The sequence below is a fragment of the Hyposmocoma kahamanoa genome, unplaced genomic scaffold (assembly GCF_003589595.1).
Source record: "Hyposmocoma kahamanoa isolate Upper Pololo Valley unplaced genomic scaffold, ASM358959v1 129, whole genome shotgun sequence".
Lineage (NCBI taxonomy): Eukaryota > Metazoa > Arthropoda > Insecta > Lepidoptera > Cosmopterigidae > Hyposmocoma > Hyposmocoma kahamanoa.
The window spans coordinates 1,379,155-1,405,465 of record NW_020653460.1 but is presented as its reverse complement, the minus strand read 5'-3'; the positions used below and the strand labels follow the sequence as shown (position 1 = coordinate 1,405,465).

The following is a 26,311-nucleotide window of genomic DNA, read 5'->3' as shown; positions in this document are numbered from 1 at the left end:
CACCGTTGGGGTAACACAATAGACTATTTACAGGCGCCTTTGTCTTTCTCGTCTGAGCACTTGTGTGACTACCTTACAAGCTCTACCACTGTAGGACTTTGCCTTTTTTGTTTTTTTTTTTATAAAGGGTTTTGTTTGGAGTTCACGCTTTGATTTTTTTAAATTTTTAATTGTTATGGGGGTTTATTGTGTGTTTTAAATTGTAGTGGTTTTTGTGCTATTCTAGTTTTTATAATAATATTAAAGAGAAGCACAGATGTTATTTTAGATCTGATAGGAGAAAAAGTTAATGTTGTGTCTTATTAGGAACTCAAAGGGCGTTGAAAGAGCTTAGTTTCTGAAGAAGATGAAGAAAGAAGTACAAATCATTTTGTTATGATTATTTTATACAAAGATCGAACACATATAAAAATGTGGGAACACATAGAATGACTCGATGGGACTTGAATCCATGACCACGTACCGTAGCGCTACTCTGACCAACTAAGCTACAGATCAAGTTATCGAGTTGCCTAAAAATACTCCTGTGTTTTTGTTATAGGTCTTTGTACTGGATTTTTCGACATTCAGCGCCGCTAGCGACATCTTGTGAGAGATTTCAGAACCTTCTCACCACAGCCGGTACATTACAATTTCTTTTGTTGATTAAATTCAATGTTATACACACACCAGCACATTTAGCGGAAGATTAATAAAATCTCCATAATAACGCAGTGTTTTTTCAAAAGTCTAGACGGTTATTTTCTTTTTTATTTTACGTCTAATTTGAAAATAAAAAAGAGTCAAAAATTTGTTTTAATTTCCTATTAATGCATTTTGAGTTTTGCATATAGGTTGCGTTCTTGAAATTTTGGTTTAATCAACAAGAAAATCTTGTTGATTGAACATGCTTCCAAAAAAAGATGCGCAATAAGGTCATCGCACAGTAGTTAGTAGTTGTAGTAGTATTACAGGAGAAAAATTATACAAATTACTATATTTCTAAGTTATAATAACTAAACTAAACCTATAAACAATGTTTTTGGAAAATTCCAATAAATATACATATTTGTATGGGCAGCATTTGTATGTAGCGTTGAATACCTACTCATACAACTTATAAATGAAAATTCCCTTTGCAATGCAGAAACAATTGAATTCACAAACAAAGAGCTTGAATATTCATATCAGAAGCGTTCAACGGCTAGAACTTGCGCCGGCGCCGGCCCGCCCTCAGCGCTGATTGGTCCACCATATTTGAATTAACCAATCGCAAGTCGGCGGAAGGCGAAGAGTATAATTTTGGCACTATTAGTCACGGTTGAATGTGATCAGGTGCGGACGATGAAAAAATTATATCGTTTAATTTGTTTTTTGTATGATTAAGATATCTCAAACTACGCGTTTGTATGTTAATGCAGTGTTATCAATTTTAAAAGGGTTATTTGTAGCGGTTTCTCTTTTAAAGTGAGGTTATTAATTAGTAGGCGGATTTATAGGAATCACTCCAACGTTAAAATTTATTATTGTAAGAACGTATGTTCACAAACCTATCGCAATTTGAATTCAAACTAACTTATCAAGTTCTGAATAAATCAAACTCTCACTATCTCGAACTATAGGCTTGTCCCGCGGAAGTGTTCGGTTCCGGCTCTGTTTACACATTGACATTTTACATGATTTATGGGTAATAAACGCGAGTTGTAACCACATTATCCCGAAATAGCTTAGTGCAGAGCCGGCGGCAGACTTTTGCCCCTTTTGTCCGACGGCTGGACCTATAAACTTAGGGATGTGGTCCCAATATTTTGCGAATCTACGTAGACAACTTTTTACTCTTAATTAATTATTTTAGAAAATTCACAACCTAAATCAATTGCGACATCAATATTTATGATATTACTCGGACAAAATTGTTTAAAGTTAATTTATCACAAACTTATACACGTTCCACTGTAGGGCATCGGTTTAATAATATTATGTATTTTTAAATTTTCAACATATTTTTCAAAATATAGTCTAACGTGACTACCTGCAATGACGGATTATAGTACCATGTGACATACAGGGCCTCAATAAATTTTAGGACCCAGTGTTAAAAGCCCTCGATATTTGTTCTCACCTGTCGCCGCCGGGCCTGTTCTATTTAGTTGTTACTGACCAGGATTCCGGGTTCGGCTTCCGCCGGTGATATGGATTTTACAATCTTGGAAAGCATTTGTATAGATATGTTTCTTAGAAAAATAAATTTTTTGACAAAATTTGACTTACTTCGACGGTAATATTTAAATAAAAGTTAAAATTGAGTAAAACTGACTATTGCAGAAAATTTGGTATAAATACACAGAAAGAGGCAAACTTTCATAGCGATACCTCCAACGAACACTACGTCAACTTAATTTTTTCGTAATTTTCTGTTATTTAGTAAACAGCCATATTTATTTACTAATATTATACTCCCTGATTATTAATACAAAGATCGAACACTCAGAAAAAACACTCAGACATTTTTCTGAGTGTTCAATCTTTGTATTAATAATTATAACAAACTAGTGGAGTTTGAGTGAGAGTTTTCACAAAAATTAATTGATTATCAATTCAATAAAAATTTAATTTATACTCCCTGAATTTTGTGAAAAAATAATCGTAAAGAAACAAAAAACCAAATACGAAAAAAAAACAACAAAAAAAAAAAGAATTTTGTAACAAAAAAACAAAAACAAAATAAAAACCGACCAGATCCAAAAATTTACTTGGTGTAGTGTTCATTTTAGGTATCGATAATATAATGGGCTAGCTTACAGCCTACTAAAGCTCATTCTGCTGAACTAGAGCACAAGTGTCTCCCGGGACGTCTAGCTTCAGATCAATGGTCTTGAACATTTTGACTCTGATAACTGCCTACAGTGCGAAATACTATATAGAAATGAAATGGCATCAGAATGCTGACTAGAGCCTTAACAAGGCACTATAGCACCTTGAGTGCTGTACGAAGCTCCATACTGTGAAGTTTAATTCATTGAATGATGTATAAGCATTGTCAAATTTGGCACACAAAATTCATCTGAAAAATTGCATCATTTCGGGGGAGAGGTTAAAAGATTCTACGAACGTAATTAGTTTAACGTGTTGTAACTTACGTCTCAGGGTGATGCATGTAGTGGCAGTGCCCCTAAGGTCTTTACGATTTAAAGCTCTCACAACTGCAACTGTTATGCATAGGCGTGTCGCTGACCACCAGCTTGTCACTTGGTGTTATAAAAAAAAACAAAAATAGTCGATTACCTACGATCACATTTCTCTTGTGCAAACCAAAACACTGAGTTCAGTATAGTGTTTTGTTATTTCATTACAACAATAATCTTAGGAAAGAGATTTATAAATTTTTCAACAGAAACAGCTTTTTAATTAAGTTCTAATGGCTGGATAGAAGTCTTTCATATCTAATGTAGTAAGTACTTAAGTAAATATATTTTAACTTGTTATTAACCTCAAAAATTACAAGAAGTAGAAAAATCTTTTTGCAGCTTTTTCTTAAAATGCTGTTCTAGATTTTACAATGACTTGGTTTGACACGGAAGGTTTGTTAAATAACATCGTAGCAAAAAAAGTCGTATATTCATAGCCAATATTAAATCCTCTTAAAGCCCCGACTGTATACGACTAATTAAAACAATATATTTTCACCTGACAACTACTTATCACATGTGTTACATATAACGTCTAAAGCTACTGTCAAACTGATCATGACGCGATGACATGAATATTGTGACGCTTCCAATTATGCCACTTGATTGGTGCAAGTGGTAAGATTATGCGTTTTGAGACGTAATGTCGCAGGTATAAAGTTTCAAATGACGAGCTCTGGTAACCCCAGAGAGATTACTGTTGCTTGTCAATTGACATTTAATTTCTAAGTTATGTGTATTTGTTATGATATTTTATTATATTATGTAAGATATTTAGATAGAGCGGTATGTGGGTTAACTATATGCAGAAAGCTATTAATGCTCTGCGTGTACAATATAATAATGCCTTTAGAATGCTGCTAGGGTTCCCCCGATTCTGCAGTGCATCCGTAATATTCACGGAAATTCTAAAAATACTTCGACGGATAGCACCCTGGATGGCATCCTGGAGTTCATTAGGGATAACTCCGTTGACCTTTATATAGGTATTGGATCGGGAAGCATATAAATGTATAATAATACTAGAATAATTTAAAGTTACTATTATAATTTCAATATTTTACTAACGAATGGTACCTATGGATTTCCCGCGCACACCATCCCCTTCCTTTCTACATAAGTTTTGATTATAGTGACCCTCCCTACCGACCCTTAGGGTATATGTGAGTACCCATAAGCCTTCTGAGTTCAGCTGAACCATAGCGATGGTATTGGTACAGGTTTTTACCGTTAGCATTTGCGACGGTTTCAAAGTTTATAGAAAACGCCATTGTAAGCATTGCCAGCTGACTTAGCACGAGCACAAATAAAACTCGCGAGCGTAGAGAATCTTTTATTTTGTCTGTCAATTATGTCGTTATTGCATTGGCGTGCGCGATGGTAATGGCAGACATTACTTGACTGACGTCTTTTTGAGAGTCAGCTCATCAGAAAATAATGAGATTCTTCAATAATACAAGGTCATTCTAAATTTGATTTGTTCTGTGCAAAGCCACAATTAGGCGGGAGATGATTAAACGTCACTTTGATACATCATGTGACGTGTGATGATACCGTAGCTGTTATATTTGAATTTTTTTATTGTTTGTTTAGATTTCTCTTTCTTACTAGTGTTGCGTAATTGTAAGTCTATATGTTGTGGAAATACGTTAATGGCATTCGGACATTAATCTATATATGTAATTATAATAAACTTTGATTTGTGAATTTTCGAAATTATACTATACTACCTGTACTACTAATTATATAACGAGAAATCTCACTGTATGCATTCTACAGTAACGTCATTGACGCACCTAGTAGCCTACTCGACAGTAACCGACAGGTTAGTTTATATACCTATGTAGTTCTTAGGTTTTTGTGGTTGTTATACATTGGAAATTGAAATCTTTGACCACATTAGTTTAAAGTTGTTTATGTACTATTTTTGTTCTTGTCTGTGAGCTATAAAGTGTTTATCTATCTACCCTTCTTGCCCCTTTTTTGGATCCATATTGCGTATATTATCTTTTCTTTAACATTTTGGGCTCCTTACACGTCTCAGGTCACAACTGATTGAGATAGTATTGGTCATCAATCACGTGCACGAAGGGAGTCTCCCCGCAATGGTATTTCTAGTACGTCTAGAACACCCTGTGCAACAATCTGCAATTACCCTACGCCGATTGACAAATCCGTTCACACCGATGGCAAACATATCCCACGTGCAGTTGAGCATAGCAACTAATTGTGGCTACGTTCTGATTTATAATACAGTGTATTTTGTATGCCTTGTATACAATAAGAAGAAGAAGAAGTCATGTCCAATATTCAAACAAACCACCCTGCTCTGAACTATTGTTTCTTTTTTTATTTAAGTAACTTACATTTAATTTATCAAAAAACATATTTCAATTTAAGTTATGTGTATATACGATTTGCAAAATATTTTAACAATATGCATTTTCTATTATTTTTTTATTTGTTATAGTATCAAGTAACGGAACGAACAAGTCGTGCGCCTGATGGTAAGCTACACACCTGTCTATAACAGTTGCAGTGCCACTCAGAGCTTTTAAATCGCAAAGATCCGAGGGGCACTGTCACTGCGCCTGTCACTCTGACACATAGGCTGATAAGTCTCATGTGCCATGTAATTTCACCAGCGCCGTTACCTTTCAAAACCAGAACGCAGTAATGCTTATATTACTGCTTGGCGGTAGAAATATGTAGGGCATTGTAGCCACGTTGAGGCAACAGTCACTGGTTCTTGTTCAGTCGGAATGAAGGAAATTTTTTTGTTCGATTTTTGTATCAAAATTATTTAATATAACCTAACCTCAGTACAGAGTACTAAAAAAAACCGACCTCAAAAGTACGTGGAACAATGAAACATTACCAATTACATAATTACCAAGTTTTATTGAAATCGGTTACCGGAAAGTGCGCAAACCCGGATTCATCCCCTAGTTCGCCACTATACGCGAATTGACACTAGGGAGATAATAAAAATCGGTTCTCACTACTCAAAGTATATTGAGAGAGAAAACCGCCTTGAATTGGATAATAGCAAAATACAATAATTATTCCTTATAAAAAAATTTAGGCGCTATCATTAAAAATGAATCTTCATGCGTGAACGGTTGTTCATTAATACCTCTAAGGGTGGCTACCCTTAGAGGTGGATGATTTCTTCAAAATTAAATAGGACCACTATAGAGGTACCCTCTTTCTAACAAAAAAAGAATCATGAAAATCGGTTCACAAATACCGGAGTTATCGTGTAACATACATACAAAAAAAACTTACAGTCGAATTGAGAATCTCCTCCTTTTTTTGAAGTCGGTTAATAAAATGTATCAGTATACATTTCTTACTAAATAAAATTACTCAATGAATTAATTCTATGATTTATCGCGTTCTCTTTTAACTTTGGGACTTCCTAAACCAGGGATTAAATCTCGAATAGGTGACAGCGTTCTAATCAACTTTCCCGGGCGATTGGCTCACTATGTGACGACGGTTTTAAAGTCGATTAAGCTGTCACAGCCAAATGCATTGTCACCTTTAGTTTTCAGATAATCCCTGAATGGTTACGATTGATTTAATACGGATGTTTACAGTTTAGAGGTGTATTTTAATAATTGTTCTTGGTTTATTATTGATGCAAAGATCAAACAAAGATAAAGAAAAATTCCTTAGATTTCCGAACCAGCGTCTGTCGCCTCAACGTGGTTTGATTTTTGTATCAATAATAATAACAAAGTAGTTAAGAATTTTCACAACAAAAATTAAGAATATCATGGTAGCATCGTGATATTAAATAATTGTAATTTTTGCATTGCGAAAAAAACTGACTTCGAAATTGCTTATCGGTATTTTTTGGATTTCCATGGGATCCCCTCATCAGATTATGACTTCTTGGTAACTATCCTCACTCGTATTTTTAATGCCTTTCATTCTGTAACAGTTACATAAACTACTGGTACGTTGTACGTTATATACGTTGCTCTTACCTATTCTTGATTACGCTGATGTCTGTTTTATTGACCTTAATGAGGATCTGTTAAGCAAACTCCAGCGTCTACAGAATCTTTGCATCAGATTCATATACGGATTGCGCAAGTTCGATCATGTGGCCGAATTTAGGAGAACGCTTCAGTGGCTCCCTATCAAACTGCGCCGTGAGGAGCACGTTCTCAGCTTTCTTTATAATGTTCGATACGACACTCGTATTCCGCCATACCTTATTCGTTTTCGCTTCCTCGGGGATGATCACAACCGTGAACTAAGGTCTAAAATGGATAACCTACTGAAGCCTCCTTTCACTCGCTCTGAGTATTACAAAGATACCTTTACGATGAATGCTGCAAAATTGTGGAACGATCTCCCATTTGAAATCCGCCATTCTAAGTCGCTACCTATTTTCAAAACCGGATTGCGTAGATATCTTTTATCACGGCCCTAGTCTGCAACGTGTGTATTAGTAAGTATAAGTTTATTTAGGTATATTTATATATACATATATTTACGTAAGTATAATATATCATTATTTATTAAATATTTTACAAATTACTATGTGTCTTTATTTAATTTATTTATTTTGTTTTTTTTTTTATATTTGTAAAATTAGCACACTACGTCTCCCGCTCCGATTAGCTTTCCTCTAACTCACAGATTGTCTGGAAGAGATCGCTCTTAGCGATAAGACCGCCTTTGGCCACATTAGTTTTAATTTGTTTATGTACTATTCTTGTTCTTGTGTGTGAGCAATAGTGTGTTTATCTATCTATCTATCTATCTACTATTATGTTCAAATATGTATATAAATAAAATTTTAACTCCCAAAAAAAAAGTATATAATCAAATCTATTACAATTACGTTGTATTGAATTTCTACCCTCACTTTTATGACGAAAAAGAAATAAAATAAGCTGAGCCTTGATTGTTACATTGTGAATTCGGAATTAGAGCGTTTACGCACTACGTCTGATTCGCATCAGGGGATCTACTTTCGATCTCCGTCCGACATCCGTCCGAAACAATTACTGTCAAATCAGTAATATTCGAACAAAATTTTATTTTCGGACCGTCATTATCCGATAAATGACGGTCCGAAATGTCACATGGATCATTTTATCTCTAGGTGTACAAGCGATATTCGTTTTTTCTCGGAATTGAATCGGACTTAATGCACAAGGAACGAATACGAATTGGATACAGTGCGCTAAAGCGCTTCGTCTAGTGTCAAACGTTAGTGTCGCTGCCATAATTTTTAAAAATAAATCATCGATGAAAGCGCGGGAAGTCACGAAACATCTCGTCTTTTTATTTAATTAGAAATTATTTCCCATATACTAATAAATAACAAAATATTGAAGACACTAATGTTAATAAATCAGTTAAACATGACTTTTAATTATTACCAATTAATATTTAAACAAAAAAATCGACAATAATATTATTTCCACTGCGTCCGAGTAACAATTTTAAGATTATTTAATGTCAAAGACGTGTCATAGTGTGAATTCACAAAGCTGCCAATAAAACAATAAGCTTACTTTAAGCGCATCATGGTATGAAAAGTCATTGTAAGGTTCAAATAGTATTATTTTAAGAGGTTGTGGTAAGACCCCTTGTATAAAAGCAAGATTATTTTGGTGTCACGCATAAAAATAATTCTCTGCTACCTGTGGTTTCTATCAAACTGTGCTTTCTTTATAATTAATATTTCAACTTCCATATTGTATTCGCGTTAGTGAACGTTTGCATCGCTGCGTATATGTAAAGGTAGACGACTAGACATCATTAGTCGCCGTGTCTAACTGCTATATATTGCTATTTCATACATTTCCAAAACACATACATTATAAAATAAAACAAAATCAATGGAACAAAACAAAAAATAAACACGTTCTGTTTGAGGATTTAATAGAACCGATTCCTAAATGCCTTTGCAAGGCACTGGCCTGTCTACTCGGCTAGTGTCCTCACCGCTTACGCAAAGCATAAAGACAGTCAGTGTGTGCATCCGCAAACATATCAGAAGCGCCACCTGGGTAACCCCAGGAGAACGAGTCATTATACAGCTTGGTAAAGAAATAATTTGAAATAAGTAACTTACTTCCAAACAAGAATAGCTCCGATGAGAATGCCGACGATTAACACAATGGAGCAGAGTCCGATGACTGCTGAGGTCTGGAGCGACGGCCCGCTGTGGTTGTACGCGTCTATCTTCTGAAAAGAAAAGGACATTTAAAAGATTAGAAAATCACACCTAGTACATGCACCACTAACACGACAGGGCGCGACTTGCGCGAGTTCCGATATAGAATCGCGAGACTAGCATTATGTCGCGTCTCCAAGTACCTAACTGATTCATTATAAGTGAGTGTTATCAATACATTTTGGTAAGAATATTGCAGAAAATGCGTCACGCCTCTGGTGGGACAACAGTCGAAATCAATTTGAGCGAAATTGATCCATAATTACCATTGACTTACAATTATATGGACGTCGGGTCCGCGCTAAAAAGTGTCCGCACTTGCAAGGCGCTAAAATCGTATACAGAGCGCCAAACTCCGCTTTAGTCTTCATTTGTTCGACTGACAGCGCGATACTGCGATGACATTACAATTTAAATTTCGAATAGGTTGACTTGGGACATTTTTTTCGTGGTTTTTGTATTAGACCCGTCGTCCATTTATTTGTAAGTCAATGATAATTACTAACAGAACGTAAACGTTAAACGTTAAATCCATTTAGTCCTTTCAAGTATTTTAATATCACAGTAAAACATGTGGAAATAGTTCTATTTTTTATTAAAACTAAAATAATGTTTTTTTTACATTTATTTGCATTGTTAATTACACCTCTGGACACAAAAATCGAGCCACCATTTTCAGTATTAACCGCCCTAAGATAAAAAAAAAAATTATATAAAATATATTGTGTAGGTTACACAGTGTCAGCAGCACTTTTTTGAACACTGGGAATTGCATTACGCATACCACTCGGCTTTGGGAAGCAGCGAGCGTTTACGTGGGACTCCCAGGCGGTAGTCCCTTAAATCCACTAAAACCCAGCGGTTAATTCCACCGCCTTAGAGAGCCGACATCCGCTTGTACATACCATTGAGACCTCTCGGCGGATGGCCCGCGGGAAGCGGGCCCATCCTTTGGAGCGTGACATAGGGCGCTGTCAAGCTTTGTGGATGGGTCCTCCGATCACCGACACATCCTATTCTTCTATGGCACTAGTACAACTGGGCGTGACTTGTACGAGAAGTGACGACATTAGAAGCGTGGAAATTTCATTAGCCTTAAAAAGCTGTTGTTGTGGTTGCCGTGGAACAATTCTTCAGGTAAATGACTGCTTACCTAAGCTTTATTTTCTTCTAAACGATTGCGTACCCTGAATACATATAAGCGCACATTACAATATTAATCAATGAAAAAGCAATAGACGCAATAAATTCAATCTAGGTCTTGGAAGCACCCCAATTTACGTTCTTACACAAGTAAAAATAATTAATTTGTTCTTGGAAGAAACGCGTTGTTGATGCCAAAAAACGAAATGCCTACTTCCTTTTAATGGCATATAAACAAAATGAATGTTTCTTTATGACTCAGAAGTTAGAAAGATAGTGCCTATTTTATCTAATCTATAGGAATTGCCGTGGTAGATAAACATTCAAGTTAATAAAAGGGGCTTCAAGTGTTCGTCCAGGGAAGTAAAGACACCGCGCCTACTTCTGCCGCCAAACAGTAATATGAGCATTACTGCGTTCCGGTTTTGAAGGATAGGATTGCTGGTGTCTCCAACTATAGATAAATATCATAGGTAAACACTCTATATTATCTGCCTGCCTAGCTCGTTCCCAATAGGTATAAACTGTCACGTCGGTCCACGTTACTACGGTACCGATATTCTTTAACAAAATTAATTTTTTTTTTATTTATTAAGGCTTTGGCAAAGCCATCAGCCTAAACATGAAGTTTATGTTTCTGTACATATGGCCGCCACAAAGAGGATAGGCAATTTGAGGCGGCATGCTTGGATTGACTCGGGATTCCTTAAAACGGGCCGCTACGGGTATTCTAGTTCGAGATTCGTATAATTTCGCGATTTAATCTGCGATTAAGGCACAATAGCACTATCCTATTCCACTTTAAACTAGATTTCACAAAATAATTGAAAGTCAAAATAAAAACGAAACTTTTCCCTCCAAAAGGTCCAGAGCGAATGTGACAAAATTCAACACTGAAACAAAATACTATCAATATTGATAGTGTTTTGTTTAGAACATGAAGTTGCTGTAAATGTTCTTGTCTATAGCTTGAAGTCCTTGCTTTATGTCCATGAGAAAAAATGACAATATGAGAAAAAATTTGCTTTTTTTGCATGGATGGGCAGCTTTTTGATCAGGTTAAACCGATTTCACGTCAACATGATACGTGACTCTGTGAAGCAAAAATACAGACATTTCATGAAATGTTGTTTCTTTGAGTTTGGCGTGATGGAGGGTCAATTTACAGAGCCAAGTGGCGTTGCAGTTAATGCACAAAACGACATTATCGTTGCTGACACCAACAACCACCGCATCCAGATATTCGACAAGGAGGGTCGCTTTAAATTCCAATTCGGCGAATGCGGTAAACGAGACGGACAACTTCTCTACCCAAACAGAGTTGCCGTAGTTAGAACCTCTGGTGACATTATCGTGACTGAGAGATCGCCGACGCACCAGATTCAGATTTATAACCAGTACGGCCAATTCGTACGCAAATTCGGTGCCAATATACTATAGCGAGTTGTCACAGTGGACAACAAAGGACGCATCGTCGTTGTCGAATATAAGGTGACGCGCGTCATAATTTTTTATCAAGTCGGCAATGTCCTGCAAAAATTCGGATGTTCAAAGCATCTAGAATTCCCTAACGGTGTAGTGGTGAATGATAAGCAAGAGATCTTCATCATAACGAGATGAAATAGAGAAATTGACTTCGATTGCATTTACCTTTTAATCCCTAGACAAATTTTAAATTACAACGTTCATTCTCATTACCATGGAAAATAACTGTTTAGAGTCTTTAAAAATGGTTAGCGAACTTTTATTTAAAATTTTTGCGCTCATTCCCTCACCTAATATCAGTTTCATCGCTTCTCCGACTTAACACACGCGCCATGTTGTGATAATTGCTCGAACTTTCTAGCAGCTTACCTTCACCCGGAACGTGTTTATATAATAACTTTATATTAATAATTTTGAAGACGACATCGCTTAATACTTACAATAATTCGAAGTTGAAAAAAGGGTCATTTTGACACAAAGGTGGCGGAGTAGAGCTTTTTCTTTTTTTTATACCAGTCGCCCTTCGTCGACCCTTTAAGTGGCTGCATTATTTTTATTTTTTTCCCTCCGTAAGGGTAACCCAGGTCCGACTCTACTCACACTTTTGTGGCCTTCTATTGTGTGAATTGTTTTATTAAGTATCTACAGTCCAGGGGACATCGTCATCAAGCTTGATACTTTGGACCTTTCTAATCGCAAGCGGCATGGAGTAGAATTTAGTCTTGACACTGATGTATCGTTTATTTCTACACAATTTCATCAACTTTTGACAAAAATAACATTATACGAGATTATTGAAAATAGTAGCATTTAAAATATTGTTTTTTATAATAAAACCGATTGACTGTCTATACTTTTAAATATATTGGCAAATAGCTGTTGACTAAATTACATATATAAGATATTTTTATTTTATAGTGATGTTGCAGTTGCTAGGCTGGTGAGTACCGGACCGATACGTGTGACTGCGGCGCACTTGTTGAAAGAAGTCGCGTAACCTGAATGCTTCATTTCAATTTCAAACCGCTCTGCCGGGATGCGAATTTCGACCTTCTCGTAGCCTTAAACTCTCTATTCCTTTTCACCCCACTGTTTTTTTGTCTACTTCTTTTACCCTTCATGCAATCCGTCTTTGGAACGCGCTCCCGCTCCATGTAAGAAAAGCTCAGACCAAATTATCTGTCAAGCGCATGTTGCGCAAGCACGTTTGACAATTGTCAAAATCAAGACTCTGTATAAAGTTGCTGTGGGTACACATATATATATATATATATATATGTAAGTTTATTATGTACGTTTATATTATGTTATTTATTTATACCACACAAATTATCGATTAGCTTTCTAGTGTGTTTTTTTTTCTGTTTAGCCCAATGGTTGACTGGTAGAGAATGCCTTATGGCATTAAGTCCGCCATTTGTACTTTATTGTGGGTTACCTCCATTTTTACATAAAAAGAAAAAACTGTACGTAAATTATGTAAGAGGGCCTGGGTCCCCACATCATGGGGCCCTTTACCCAAACAGCGGCCCTGTATGAGGTAAGAGAGACGAAAGGCTCACGTATTGCAAAAAGGTAGTTTCGGCTAATATTATTTTGGAGCCGATGTATTTTCTCTTGATATAATTTTCGTGAATTGCGTTGGAACTTAATGTGGTCTAGGTAATGTTTTGGTCTAAAAAAGTTTTTATTTATATTGCATGCGGTTGATGTTTTAAAATTTTGCTAAAACATCATGTAGCCCAAGAGTTCTAGCTCTAAGCCAACGTCGCTAAAGGCTAATTTAAATACCAAATCATTATAATAATATGTAGCAGTAGAGCTTCTTGTGAATGAGTTCCTCCAGGTAAGTACTGCCACACTGCCACCTTATTTATTTCTGTCGCCAAGCAGTAATGCTGACATTACTGCGTTCCGGTTTTTAAGGATAAGTGTGCTTGTGAAATTATAAGCACATGGAACATGAACATGAAATATATTCAAGAATAAAAACAAACATGCTTACATAAACTTAAACCACTAACAAAATAACACAACAATAAAAACAGTAAGAGCGTTTACGCACTACGTCCAATTCGTATCAGTTCGGAATCCGAGAAATGACGAAATGTCACAGGGATCACTTTTAGCCGACTTTAAAAAAGGAAGAGGTTCTCAATTCGATTGTATGTTTTTTTTGTATGTATGTTAAGCGAGAATTGCGGTATTTGTGAACCGATTTTCATGATACTTTTTTTGTTGGAAAGGGGGTACTTCCATAGTGGTCCTATTTCATTTTGAAGGAAATCATCTACCTCTTAGGGTGGCTGTTCACGCATTTTTATGAATAGCGCCTAAATTTTCTTAAGGAGCAATTATTTTAATGGTTGATTTTGCTATTTCTCGAATTCAAGGCGTTTTTCTATGAATATTCTTTGAGTAGTGAGAGCCGATTTTTATTATCTCCAGTGTCAAGTCCTGTATTGCGAATTTAAGGATGTTTCAATAAAACTTAGCAAATAGACATAATTCCATGTACTTTTGAGGTCAGTTTTTTTTGTACTCTGTACTGATATCCTAGGTGTTTATATATTATTCGTATTGTTTCGAATGCGTTAAGCAAAGTAGAAAAGAATAATTAGAGTAATACTTATAATTTATAAAACTTTTGTTTAAAATACATTACTATTGTAAAGGAATTGCTAGTTCCATATCAAAATATAGAACAAAATACAATAGAATAATTCCGATATTTCAGAGAGAGGTATTGTCCATTCTATGTGTATTACTTCCTTGACAAACTCTTGATATAATAAAGTCACACGTGATCATACGTCTTAGGTTTTCTTATCACATGAAAGTCTTTTAAATTTAAATAACCATCCTCCAAACTTTGTGGAATAACATCTATTTGCCAAGTTTTATTGAAATCGGTTACCGAAAAGTGCGCGAAACCGGATGACCCCTAGTTTGCCACCCTTACAGGTGGAATATTTTCTTCAAGTTTAAATGAGACCAATACTAATTCACACTCTTTCCAACAAAAAAAGAATCATCAAAATCGGTTCACAAATAATTAATTTAACAAATTTAAAGTAATTGTCTAACATCCAAAAAAAAACAGCCGAATTGAGAACCAGCTATTTTTTTGAATTTTTTTTTTTGATACTATGTGACGAGTCGAAGAAGCCGTGTTCGCCTAAAGGTAAGCGACACGCCTATCTGTAACAGTTGCAGTGCCACTCAGAGCTTAAAATCTTTAAATCGCAGAGATCTGAGACATAAGCTGGAAAGTCCCATGTGCCTGTAATTTCACAACCTTTCCCACAGCACCAAATCGCTTTAAATCGAGAACGCAGTAATGCTCGCATTACTGCTTGGCGGCAGAAATTGGTAAGGTGGCAGTATTTCCCTGGACGAACTCTTTCACAAGGAGCTCTACTAAGACATACGATATAATATGCGATATACTGTGTGTAATCCGATACCTATTCATCATATTATGTTCTTACTACAAAATTCGATATATTGACGTATTTATTAGCTTTAGTATTTTGGTTTCCTCAAGACGACATAATCATATTACAATGCGGTCATCAGGTACTTCACGAAGTTAGTTCCCGAGGGAGTAAAGCTGATTCCAAAATAATTGACAACCTAACTGAAGTAGGTCAGGGCGAATCAATAAGAGATTATTGGTTTATGCTTGCATTAAAGTTTCGATTAAATTTAAATGATGCAAAAGCTGGTATAAGTGAATATTTTAAACTTTGATATAATAATAGCTACACTTGATCAAAACTGCATCTATCATACATAAATATTTTTTTTTATTTTGTCATTTGTTTTAGGCCACATGACCCATATGATATATACCTTAAGGACTAACATACGTACATTATAATATAACAATGAAATAAACTAATCTATACGAGTTGCACTTGTCGGCAACGTAATACGGACTACTTAAAAAAAACAAAAGCGTGTATGTGAAATTTTATAGACTATGGTTCATTTCACATAGCATGGCTTAGGAGATGGAAAAAAGTCTAAGTAGCATGGGTACGGTGACGTTTGAGATTTGAAGTTTCTAGGGATGTAGTGACGTAAAATAAAATTTAAAAAATCGATTTAATCAATCAACAACAAAATAAAATCAACAGCAACGAAATGAAATTCGAATAATTACCCCAAACCTATTATGCAAAATTCAAAACAAAAGAAGTCAGAAAAAAATTGAGAACCTCTAAGTTTTTTAAGTTCGGTTGAAAATTGGAAGGTAAATTGTGACTTTCAATTTTCAATCTTTTTGTAATACAAAACAAAAAATGTATTTTTATATTTAGATTTTAGGTAGGTAGGTAAGGTAGTTCATTTATATCGAATTCTTAGGTTTTCGCGATTGTTACACATAGGAAATGAAACTATTTTTCCAGATTTAAATCGCGTATATTTGTTTTTTCAAACACAATAAACTATATATAACTATAGTGAAAAAATAGGGTGGTTTGCATTAATATTAGACATAACTGGTTGACGACTGTACCACCTCAGTCAACCGTGACCATGGGACCTGTAAAGGGCCCGAAACGTCGGTTTGTTTGAAAAAACAAATATACGCGACTTAAATCCGGAAAAATAGTTCCATTTCCTAGTTAATTTATATTAAATATACATAGGTAATTTTATACACAAACTTTTATTATATTTCATTCAATGCTCTTATATTAATTTCAATTAGTCACTAGGTGAACGTAACAGACTAACCGTAGTGTCACGTTCACCTCTGACCCTCTCCTATTTTTTATGAAAACAAGTTCTGTTCATAGCAGTTGCAGTGCCAATCCAAACTTTAAATAACAAAGATTTGAGACATAAGTTGACAAGACCCATGGGATTGTATTTCAAAAACATGGGAAACAAAACAATGAACCATTCACATACAATAAAAAATTCTGTCCAAAATTAAACTGTTACAGGAAACGGGGACGGGGAACTAGAATAGCAGAAATTAGAGGGGTTAATTGCGCCCAGCCCACTCATATTGAAAAGCACGCTTGGATACAATATTGTTTGCGTTATCTACAAACATCTAAACGGTTGTTATACTATTAACCAGTGAATGTTGACCTCTGCGTTTTTGTTATTAACTAATTGAAGTTTGTTACTATCGAAATTTCAAATTGGAACATTTCAAATAACATGAGTTCCTGCCAATACTACTGTATTAGTGTTTGTGAGACGTAATATATATTACGCCCTTTGCACTTTTGCACTTTTAAACTAAAAATTTTTGTTAAGAATAAATACGTATATATATTTTTTGGCTATATGAAAAGCAATCTCGAGACGCAGGATTCACGAAGTAGCTTGTGTTTGTATATCAGTTCTGTGTTTTTTTGTGTGTTTGGTACTCTGCAATTTAAATTACTTATTTATTGCTCAAATTGATAATTTTCTTTCTCTAATTTTTATTTGTGTCAAATTTTACATTTTTAGTACCTAATTGTCTACAATTATTTGAATTAGTATTATGTTTCAATTGCGGTGTTCCAATTTACGACGGGCCATGGCAAAATAACAACGAGGGCTATGTAATTAGCATAGTCCTCAGATGGTGAGTCATGCATCTCGACATGCATTTTTTTTACATGAATTTATTTTTCTTCTTTGTTTATTGTTTGAAAGTTTATGTATTTTGCATGTCAAATAAAGCCAATTTTTTTATAACTTATATCTAGGCATACCACTAACGTGTGTTGTTGGATACAAGCAACAGGCAACTAGAAACGAATATTGTATTGCATACAGATTGCGGTTAAGGCAACGGGGAACAAATTATGGGAAAAAGTACCAGTAGTTCTGTCAACAGAATTGTACATCAGAACTAGTTGGAATAAACGGCGCAAACGGCGACTGTGTCCGACGACTTCATATCAATTGTATGAAAATAGAATATTCGCATCTAGCTGCCGGATGCTTGTATCCAACAAAATACACGTTTGTGCGGTATTGATATGATCGATATGAAGCCGTCGGACACTGTTGCTGTTTGCCGCCGTTTATTCCCACTAGTTCTGGTGTACAGTTCTGTTGACAGAACTACTGGTATTTTTTCCCGCTGCCGTAACCGTAATTTGTATGAAAACAGAATATTCGCTTATAATTGCCGGTTGCAAAATTTTTATTTTACGCACACATTCATTGTCCCTAAACTCTGTGTCACTGGTGCTACGGACGTACACATAGACAACCATGAATTACGCTCAAAACTCACGAGAGAAATAAATATAGACTATAATATATAAGTAAGTAGTAGCGCTATATAAATAAGTAGCAGAAGAGCTGTGAAAGAGTCCGTCCAGGGAAGCACTGCCACCTTACCTATTTCTGCCGCCAAACATAACGTGAGCATTACTGCGTTCTCATTTGTAGGGGTAAGACTGCTGGTGAAATTACCGGCACATGGGACTTGTCAACTTATGTCTCAGGGTGACAGGCGCTGTGGCAGTGCCCCTTAGATCTTTCCGATTTAAAGCTCTGAGTAGCGCTGCAACTGCTACGGTTCGTCCTTTCACTTGATACCACAAAAATAAAAGAATGGGACGTCACTGATCAATTAGATTTGAATTAGTCTAGTAAGCTATTATTATAACTATAAAAGAAATATTTTCCGCCAAATTATTACATCAATATAATATAATTACTTATTAATTTAAATCAATAGCCTTTAAAGAAAGTATTTCAAAGTGAGAACATTCCATTACCGTCAGCAAACAAGTCCTTTGAATGCAATCAACCGCGTAACCCTTTGTATCTTTATCTAATAGCGCTTTGTACACAAAATTTTATTTAAAAAATCATTTGTGGAGCATTGTACACGTTTTTATAATAAAATTGACTATTAAGAAAATCTTGTTATAGAGTTAAAAGATCATTTATTTCTCTTAAGAATATACGATTTTAAAATTAAGATATATCTAACTTAATAGAAAAATACAAGCGCGCTAATGATCTATAGAACCATCACCAGTCACTGCATAGTAACTAAAACCACGTAGGTATCATACGATTTCGATGAATTTATTTACAATAGTCGCGAAGGTCTAGTCTTTTTTGATGACGGATTAAAATGACTGTTCATTACGCAAAAGTGTTGCCCACTTGCAACCAGTTAGTGATTGCAGTCGATAAACATTCTATCGACTATCGATAGAATATTGGTCAGGCTTATGGAATAAATAGCCGAACTTGTTTCATTTGAACCATCCTCGACCATTATTCATCCAATTGCTGAGCACAGTTCATTCGAATCGTCAATTTTTGTAAGTTTGCACATAATACAAAGAGGAGACGTATTTTAAAGCTTTTCATTTTAATTCAATATAGTAGATAATCAAATCCGGCTATTCTTGTTAACATTTGTTATGAATAAAAATTGATCTCGATACTAATAGGCCACCTGTCAATATAAAAATAAAGAAGGCAATAACGCAATTAGTAAACATTAGAACGTCGTAACGTTCACAATTCAGGCATTTTTGGCAAAATTTTACCTTCGTTCACAATCTATCGTGAAAACTGTCGACAACTACCACATGACTATTTAAAATTTTACGAAAACTCGCAACCCTGCAAATGTAATTTTACTCCGTCTTCAAAAAAGACAGACAGTTGCATGTTGCAGTCGGCAGTCACACGGAACAAAGTAAAACATTGGTATAAGAATAATGACATAATATGTCATAATTTCATTAATGGATATATGTTGTCCATCCCGCATCTAGATATGGCATAGACAGAATTCACTACTTAATTTTTTTCACTTTTAAAACAATTATTTAGTCACATGATTTATTTATTCTTTCACGTAACACTCGCATTTGATATACGTAATTTTTAAATTAAATTTTTACTATTTTTATTTTTTTATTTATTTTCTATCAATTTATTTTTACAATAACAGAGCATGATAATATGAATAAAATATTAACTATGTTTACCATATACACGTAGGTACTATGTTGCATAGACTAAAGCTCTTTGTTATGTTATAATGCTTCGATAATTTCAAAACTAGACCGTATTTTCTTTCTTTTACTTAATTTGTGTTTCTTTTTAGTAATATACGTAATAATTATAAGTGTAAGCGGAAAGCTTCTGGGTCAAAACAAAAAGAAATGTATTGTGCAACTAATAGCGACATTGCCAATGGCTTTACGTTACTTCCCCAACTATGGATAAATATCATTGGTAAAATCAATATTATCCACCTGTCTAGGTCATTCCCTATAGGTATAGACTGTCACGTCTGTTCTACGGTACTGATACTCTTTGACAAAATTCAACACTAAAACCAAGCACTATTGATGACAGTGTTTTGTTTGGAACAGTTTGGAACATGTCGTTGCTGTGAATGTTCTCGTATGTAGATTGACGTCGTTGGACACCTCAGAATAATATCGCGACTGTTGCAGAATTTCTACAAATGTAATCTATTTTCACGGAATATATTTAGTATTTGCCTTCATTAGTTTCATGTGAAAATCATTATTCTTGTTCATCATACAGGACTTTAAAAAATTGTCTTGCCCAGACTCAAAAGTTCTTAACAAAACTTATTTCGGGAAACTACTTAACACTGAGTAAAAAAGTTATCGTCAGTTCTCCAAAGTCGTGTATAAATAACTTTCAGGTTCTTTATTGTTATCGATAACTTAATGATAAGGCAAGAGACAATTTCCCCATTTTTACTTTAAGAATTTGGATGTCCATCCACTCAGCTCCCCACCTTAAGAAGACTGTTGGTGCTGCCTCTCACTCTGGGCAACAGGGATGCCACTCTCTTGCGAACGACTGCCCGAAAACTATCAATTGTAGCCTCCGCGAACGTCCCTGAGGCACTACAATGTCGAGACAGCCCCAGCAGTCCCCCGAGGGCGTTGTTGAATTGGACATATCAAGCACTGTACGCTTTTTAGCGTAATTAATATAATATAATAACTGACTCCGTGGCCGAAAGGTTACCATGCCGGACTGCCACGCAAAGGTCCCAGGTTCGATTCCCGGGCCGGGAAAAATATTTGTATGGCCTACATTTATTTTTCTCATGAGTTTGGGTGTGATTTGCTCTATGTCCATGGCACCCGCGATACAGGGTTTCCCTAGTGCGAGGCTATGTTGAGTGTGTGCGTTACTATATGTATATAGAATTGCTTCACAGGTTGCACGTGTATAGGGTCTGTTCTTACCGCAAGCGACATAGAATTGAATTAAATGTCTGAAACTTGACACGCTCTGGACCTCGCGCTTAATATTTTTTAACTAAATAAACTTACTAAACATATAATTATTAATACAAAGATCGCAAACTTAGAAAAAACTCTTTCGTACCGGCTGGATTTGCACCAACATCTTCCAGCAAACCGTGACAGAAGCTATACTAACTAAGCCCAGGAACAAAATAGGCTTTTATTAACCTTTTTATAAATTTTTCTGTGCTTGTTGCAGTTCCTTGTTTTTTATTTTTAACGACTTATTTGCCGTAACGCCATCTATGATAAATCTATTTCTTCACTCAGTCAGGTATCTTTACAGCTAAGACTTTTTAAGTCAATAATTCTATTTAGTATTAATAACTATAACATACTAATGAAGTAATTTTACAAAAAGTAATTGAATGATGGTGAATTATTGTGATATTCAAAAAAGAAACTTAAAAAATTACTAAACATATTATAAACAGCGTAGAATTTCTGCTTTGGTTCCCCCAATACAGAAATTCTGTATTCAAAAGTAGTAGTTTAAATTTTGTATTACGGAACTTAGCTCCTGTCGGATATTTTTTATTGATTATTTTTATTGATTTTTATTTATTGATATTTTTTAACGTGGTGATAATTTCAAAATGGCGGACACTCATAGCGTCCCCTTTTTACGTATGTACGTAACTTATAATAATTTTGACGACATAGCGACGTCTCTCGCCAGGGCTGGTATCTGTAAAGGTACTAACTGGGTGATAAATCTTTCATAGATTTCTCATAGATGGCGCTACGACTAAAAAGTCGATGAAAAACCAAATACAAAGACACGACTCAAGCACTGAAAAATTCGTGAGGTCCGCTAGTTCGTTCCGTGCCTTAGTTGGTATAGCGTTTACACAGTATGCTAGAAGACGTCGGTGCGAATCCGGCCGGATCAAAGGAATTTTTTCTGAGTGTTCGATCTTTGTATTAATAATTATAACACAAAATCAATAAAACAAAAATAAAACAAAAGTATTAGCCGAAGAGGTTAGCCAGCTCAGCTTTATTGGGCAGAGCCTCAGCGCTGATTTCAGCTGGAGCTTAAGAACAACTGCAATAAATATTTATCACGGGGAGGTTTATCGTTATCACATTTATACTGCCATGCTACGGCCGATGATTAAGTTATTAAAATGTTTTTTTAATGAGGTGTATAATAATTAAGATGGATTAATTTTTTTTTACGCACTCCTCACAATTATACTGTGAGTGTGTGCGTTTTTATTATTGTTATTATTAATAATAATGACGTGGCAGACGTGCACACTAATTATGTGGTCTCAATCAAGGGAATTTCCTGTTCTATGAAACGAAATTAGCTCCACAGGTTTACTACCCAGCACCGCCAGACCAGAACCAATTTAGAAAAGTTATTTCCACAAATTGGCCCTACCGGGAATCGAGCCCAGGAAATGCCCTAATCAAACGGCCATAGTGTTGGCCACTGGGTGACCGAGATTGTAAACAATTAGTGTGGGGGAAAATGGAATTATTATTTGTGTTAATTGGAGAGATTGTATCGTGTTGTTGTGTACATATTTCTTTTTGACACGGCATTTAATCATTTTTGGGTTTAATAAATTTTAGTTCGTGGGTGGGTCCGTGAAATATTGTTCATGGACAAATGTCATGTGTGATAAGGATGATTAAAATAATGAAGATGAAGATATCAAAATATAACCATTCATTGTTAAAATCTGTTCATCCAATTTAGGAAATTTAATAAATTAAATAGACTTTAATGATTGTGGCAAAGTGATTTAATGAAGTATAGTACGAAGTACAGGTAAGAGAGGAAGTTAATGGAATGCTAAGTTTTCGAAAGTAAACAGATGAGGAAACTTTTTAACGAATGCAAGATGTTAACTCAAACTAACACAAGCAATGACATCCCTTGCGATAGAACAAATAATATAAAAAAAAAAACTTAAAAACATACAGAAACTTAAGTCAAAAGAATAAAGATAAGATTAGTGTGGCATAATAAACGATCCAGATAAAAATGAATCCGAAGCCTAAACGGTCAGCGACTTTAACTTATTATAAAAACCAGATAAGAATCTAAACGCATGGCAAACATTAAGCCTGAAAAAGGTACATCAATTTGTCAAAATGTGGCACTATCAGAACAGAAATCCGTCATCGGTCCCTGGACAATTTATCGGCGCATATCTCACTCGAATCTCCCAAACAACAATATCGGGGAATCTTCAAGTTACGTACCCGTTATAGAAGTATACTCCAAACGACGTTTGTCTCTGTCCCTGGCCATATTTTATCGAGCTGTCCATCTCTAGACGGTAGCCGATTTGTCAATGCCCCTTCTTTAATTAATAAAAAAGACTTTCCTTTTTTTTTAAAAAAAATTGAATAAAAACCCTTAATTAATTTGGGTTCGCGCCGTGAACTTCTCGGTAAATTATGATTATCGTATCCGTCTAAAGTTTGTTCAGGAAAGGAAGTTTTTTTGGTGAAATGAAGAATTAGGTAGGAAGCCGGAACTGAATTTATTAACAAAAGGTATTTTTGGGGACTTATTGAGATATCTCTCTCATTTATTTCAAATTCAATAAAAGAATTTTCAAATAATTGACAATCGGTTACAGGAAAGATGTAATGAAATACTGTTCACTAATTTGCAGTGACAAATGGAACGTACGTTTAAAATTTGATGACACTACTCTTAAATAAAAAAATATATATACTGCATGAATTTTTAAATCATTTGAAATTGAAAACTCAATGAAGCCGTTCATGCACAGTAACGGCGCTTAACAGTAAAATTAAATATCAAAATGTGGTAAGTAGTACGAGAAATCCCGTTTCGCTGTAATGGATTTCCAATGATTTTCACACACATTCGTGGACGTTACATTAAAACAGTACTGTGGACACCGACGACGTGTTTCTAAGAGGTGATACAAGTATACATGTCAGTACCATTAAACTTTTTAACGGCAAAAATAAGATACATAGATAGTTTATTTGCCAACAAAGCACACATGTTACATGCAATACAAAGACAGAACAAACAATGACGTAAATACTTAACACGAACAAAAACAGGATTATATAAACAACAAATACAGAATCAAATCAACTTATATTATATTTTTCTAAAATGTATCTATCATGTGCGTTGCCGAGGCGTATAGGACGAAGCGCAGCGTAAAACCGTCGCCAAAAACGACGCGCTGATTTTCAGCTACCTCCCAAAAGGTTACGCGGAACATTAAAATAAGAAGAGAAAAAAAGATTGTTTTCTGTGCAAATGAGTGTGCTATGTACACAAAGCATATGCGTGTGACGTGTATGAAGTATGTACTTACGGAGAATTAAAGATTCAAATAATAAATTACAAACAATAAAATAATAAATTACAAAACAAAAAAGAACGCAAATTTTTTTTAAGCTGATTATTATTTGTCATCATGTTAGTAATTAATTTACTTACTAAAATAATAATAAATCGGTCGGACTCGACACCTCAGGCGCGAAATGCAAAGGAATTTCCAGTCTTTGCATGGCCAATATAGCAGATTTTAAATGTTTTTTTAAAAGTGTATTTAGATTAATGTAATACGTTTTATTTAAACAAACCTTTTCTGTAAAATGCTTATGTTTTCAGTTATTCATTATAATACAACGACAATCATCCTGCTACTCTCATAGCCGTGTTTTCTTTTATACAAGAACGTTGATGGGATCAACCGTTAATGATATACCGTAATAATTGTTTTAAATCAATATAAACATTAGGACACAAAGTAAAGTAGTGCCATTTTGGTATGCAGCACTACAGAAGGACGGTCCACGAATGGGTTTAAAAATATAACCAATATCGTTCTCATAAAACCTGTTTTGTTCTTACTAACTTTTTTACCGACCGTTTGTTTTCAAATAGAAACTTACTAATCTACATAGGACAGGGTGAGTCAAAAAAGATAAAAAATTAACTAGACCCAATATGCGCATATTTATTAAATAAACTCGCACACTCATCCCTAACAATTAAGCGAACAAACACGGCACATTGTCTGTTGAGGGACCAACTGAATAAGTTAATAGTGATGTACTAGGTTGTATTATTGTATTACAGTGCATTTTCGCTGCTGAATGTACTTGCTTATTATAACTTCACCATGTTTTGTAGATATCAGTGAAACTTCTACATATGTAACGTGAAAGCAAATATGAAATTGTTATGAAGATACTTCAGCACGTATCAAAGTATGGTTTTTAATACTGAAATTCTTGCAAATATTCACATTTCCGAATTTTGTTGAATTTTGTTATTTTTGTTTGTACTCAAACAAACTGTGTATTTTACGTTCCATCCATCTCATTCCATTCATTCATTGTATCCATTTAGATATATAATTAAAATGTATCATAATACTCTCATTTCTTTATCCATATCATGTACAAGAGCATCATTAGACCTGTGCTTACTTGAAACCTGGACTACGACACAGCACCACGTATATACTATCCAAGCGGTGGAGATGAATATGCTTCGATGGATATGCGGAGTAACGAGACTTGATAGAATCCGTAATGTGGCATCCTCGGTCAGAGAGTAGGCTGAGGTGGTATGGACATGTGAAAAGAAATCCTCACTACATTGGAAATGCCTTGATAGATCTGAAGAACCCCGGGTCAAGAAAACGAGGAAGACCGTGGATAGATCAAATCGCCAAAGATTTAAGGAGTTGCCACGTTTCAGAAGAGACACGTCCAACAGAGCGAAGTGGAGGTTAAGGATAAGAAAAGGAGACCCCACCATCAGATGGATAACAATGTTGAGGAGAGAGAGAGTCTCATTTCTTTATTGAATATATATATTTAGAGCCAATATAAAGATCGGTAATAGACATAAAGATTTTTTAATATCTATTGACTCGATCTATAGCTCGGTTGTTAGAAACGGTGGCATGAAAACAGACACTGGTTCGGTCTAGTCAGATCGAAGAAATTTTCCTTTCTGTTCCATTATAACTTTAAAAAAGAACTAACTTCAAAAG

General features: G+C 35.1%; 1 protein-coding gene across 2 annotated transcripts in view; it reads right to left on the bottom strand.

Moving 5' to 3' along the window:
• Positions 1-26,311, bottom strand: part of LOC113240290 — a 122,503-nt gene that overhangs the window by 31,224 nt on the left and 64,968 nt on the right. For both annotated transcript variants that reach the window (XM_026477554.1, XM_026477555.1), the window contains exon 3: positions 9,271-9,383. In XM_026477554.1, coding sequence (XP_026333339.1) covers positions 9,271-9,383 — 113 coding nt within the window. The remainder of the gene's footprint in view (positions 1-9,270; positions 9,384-26,311) is intronic.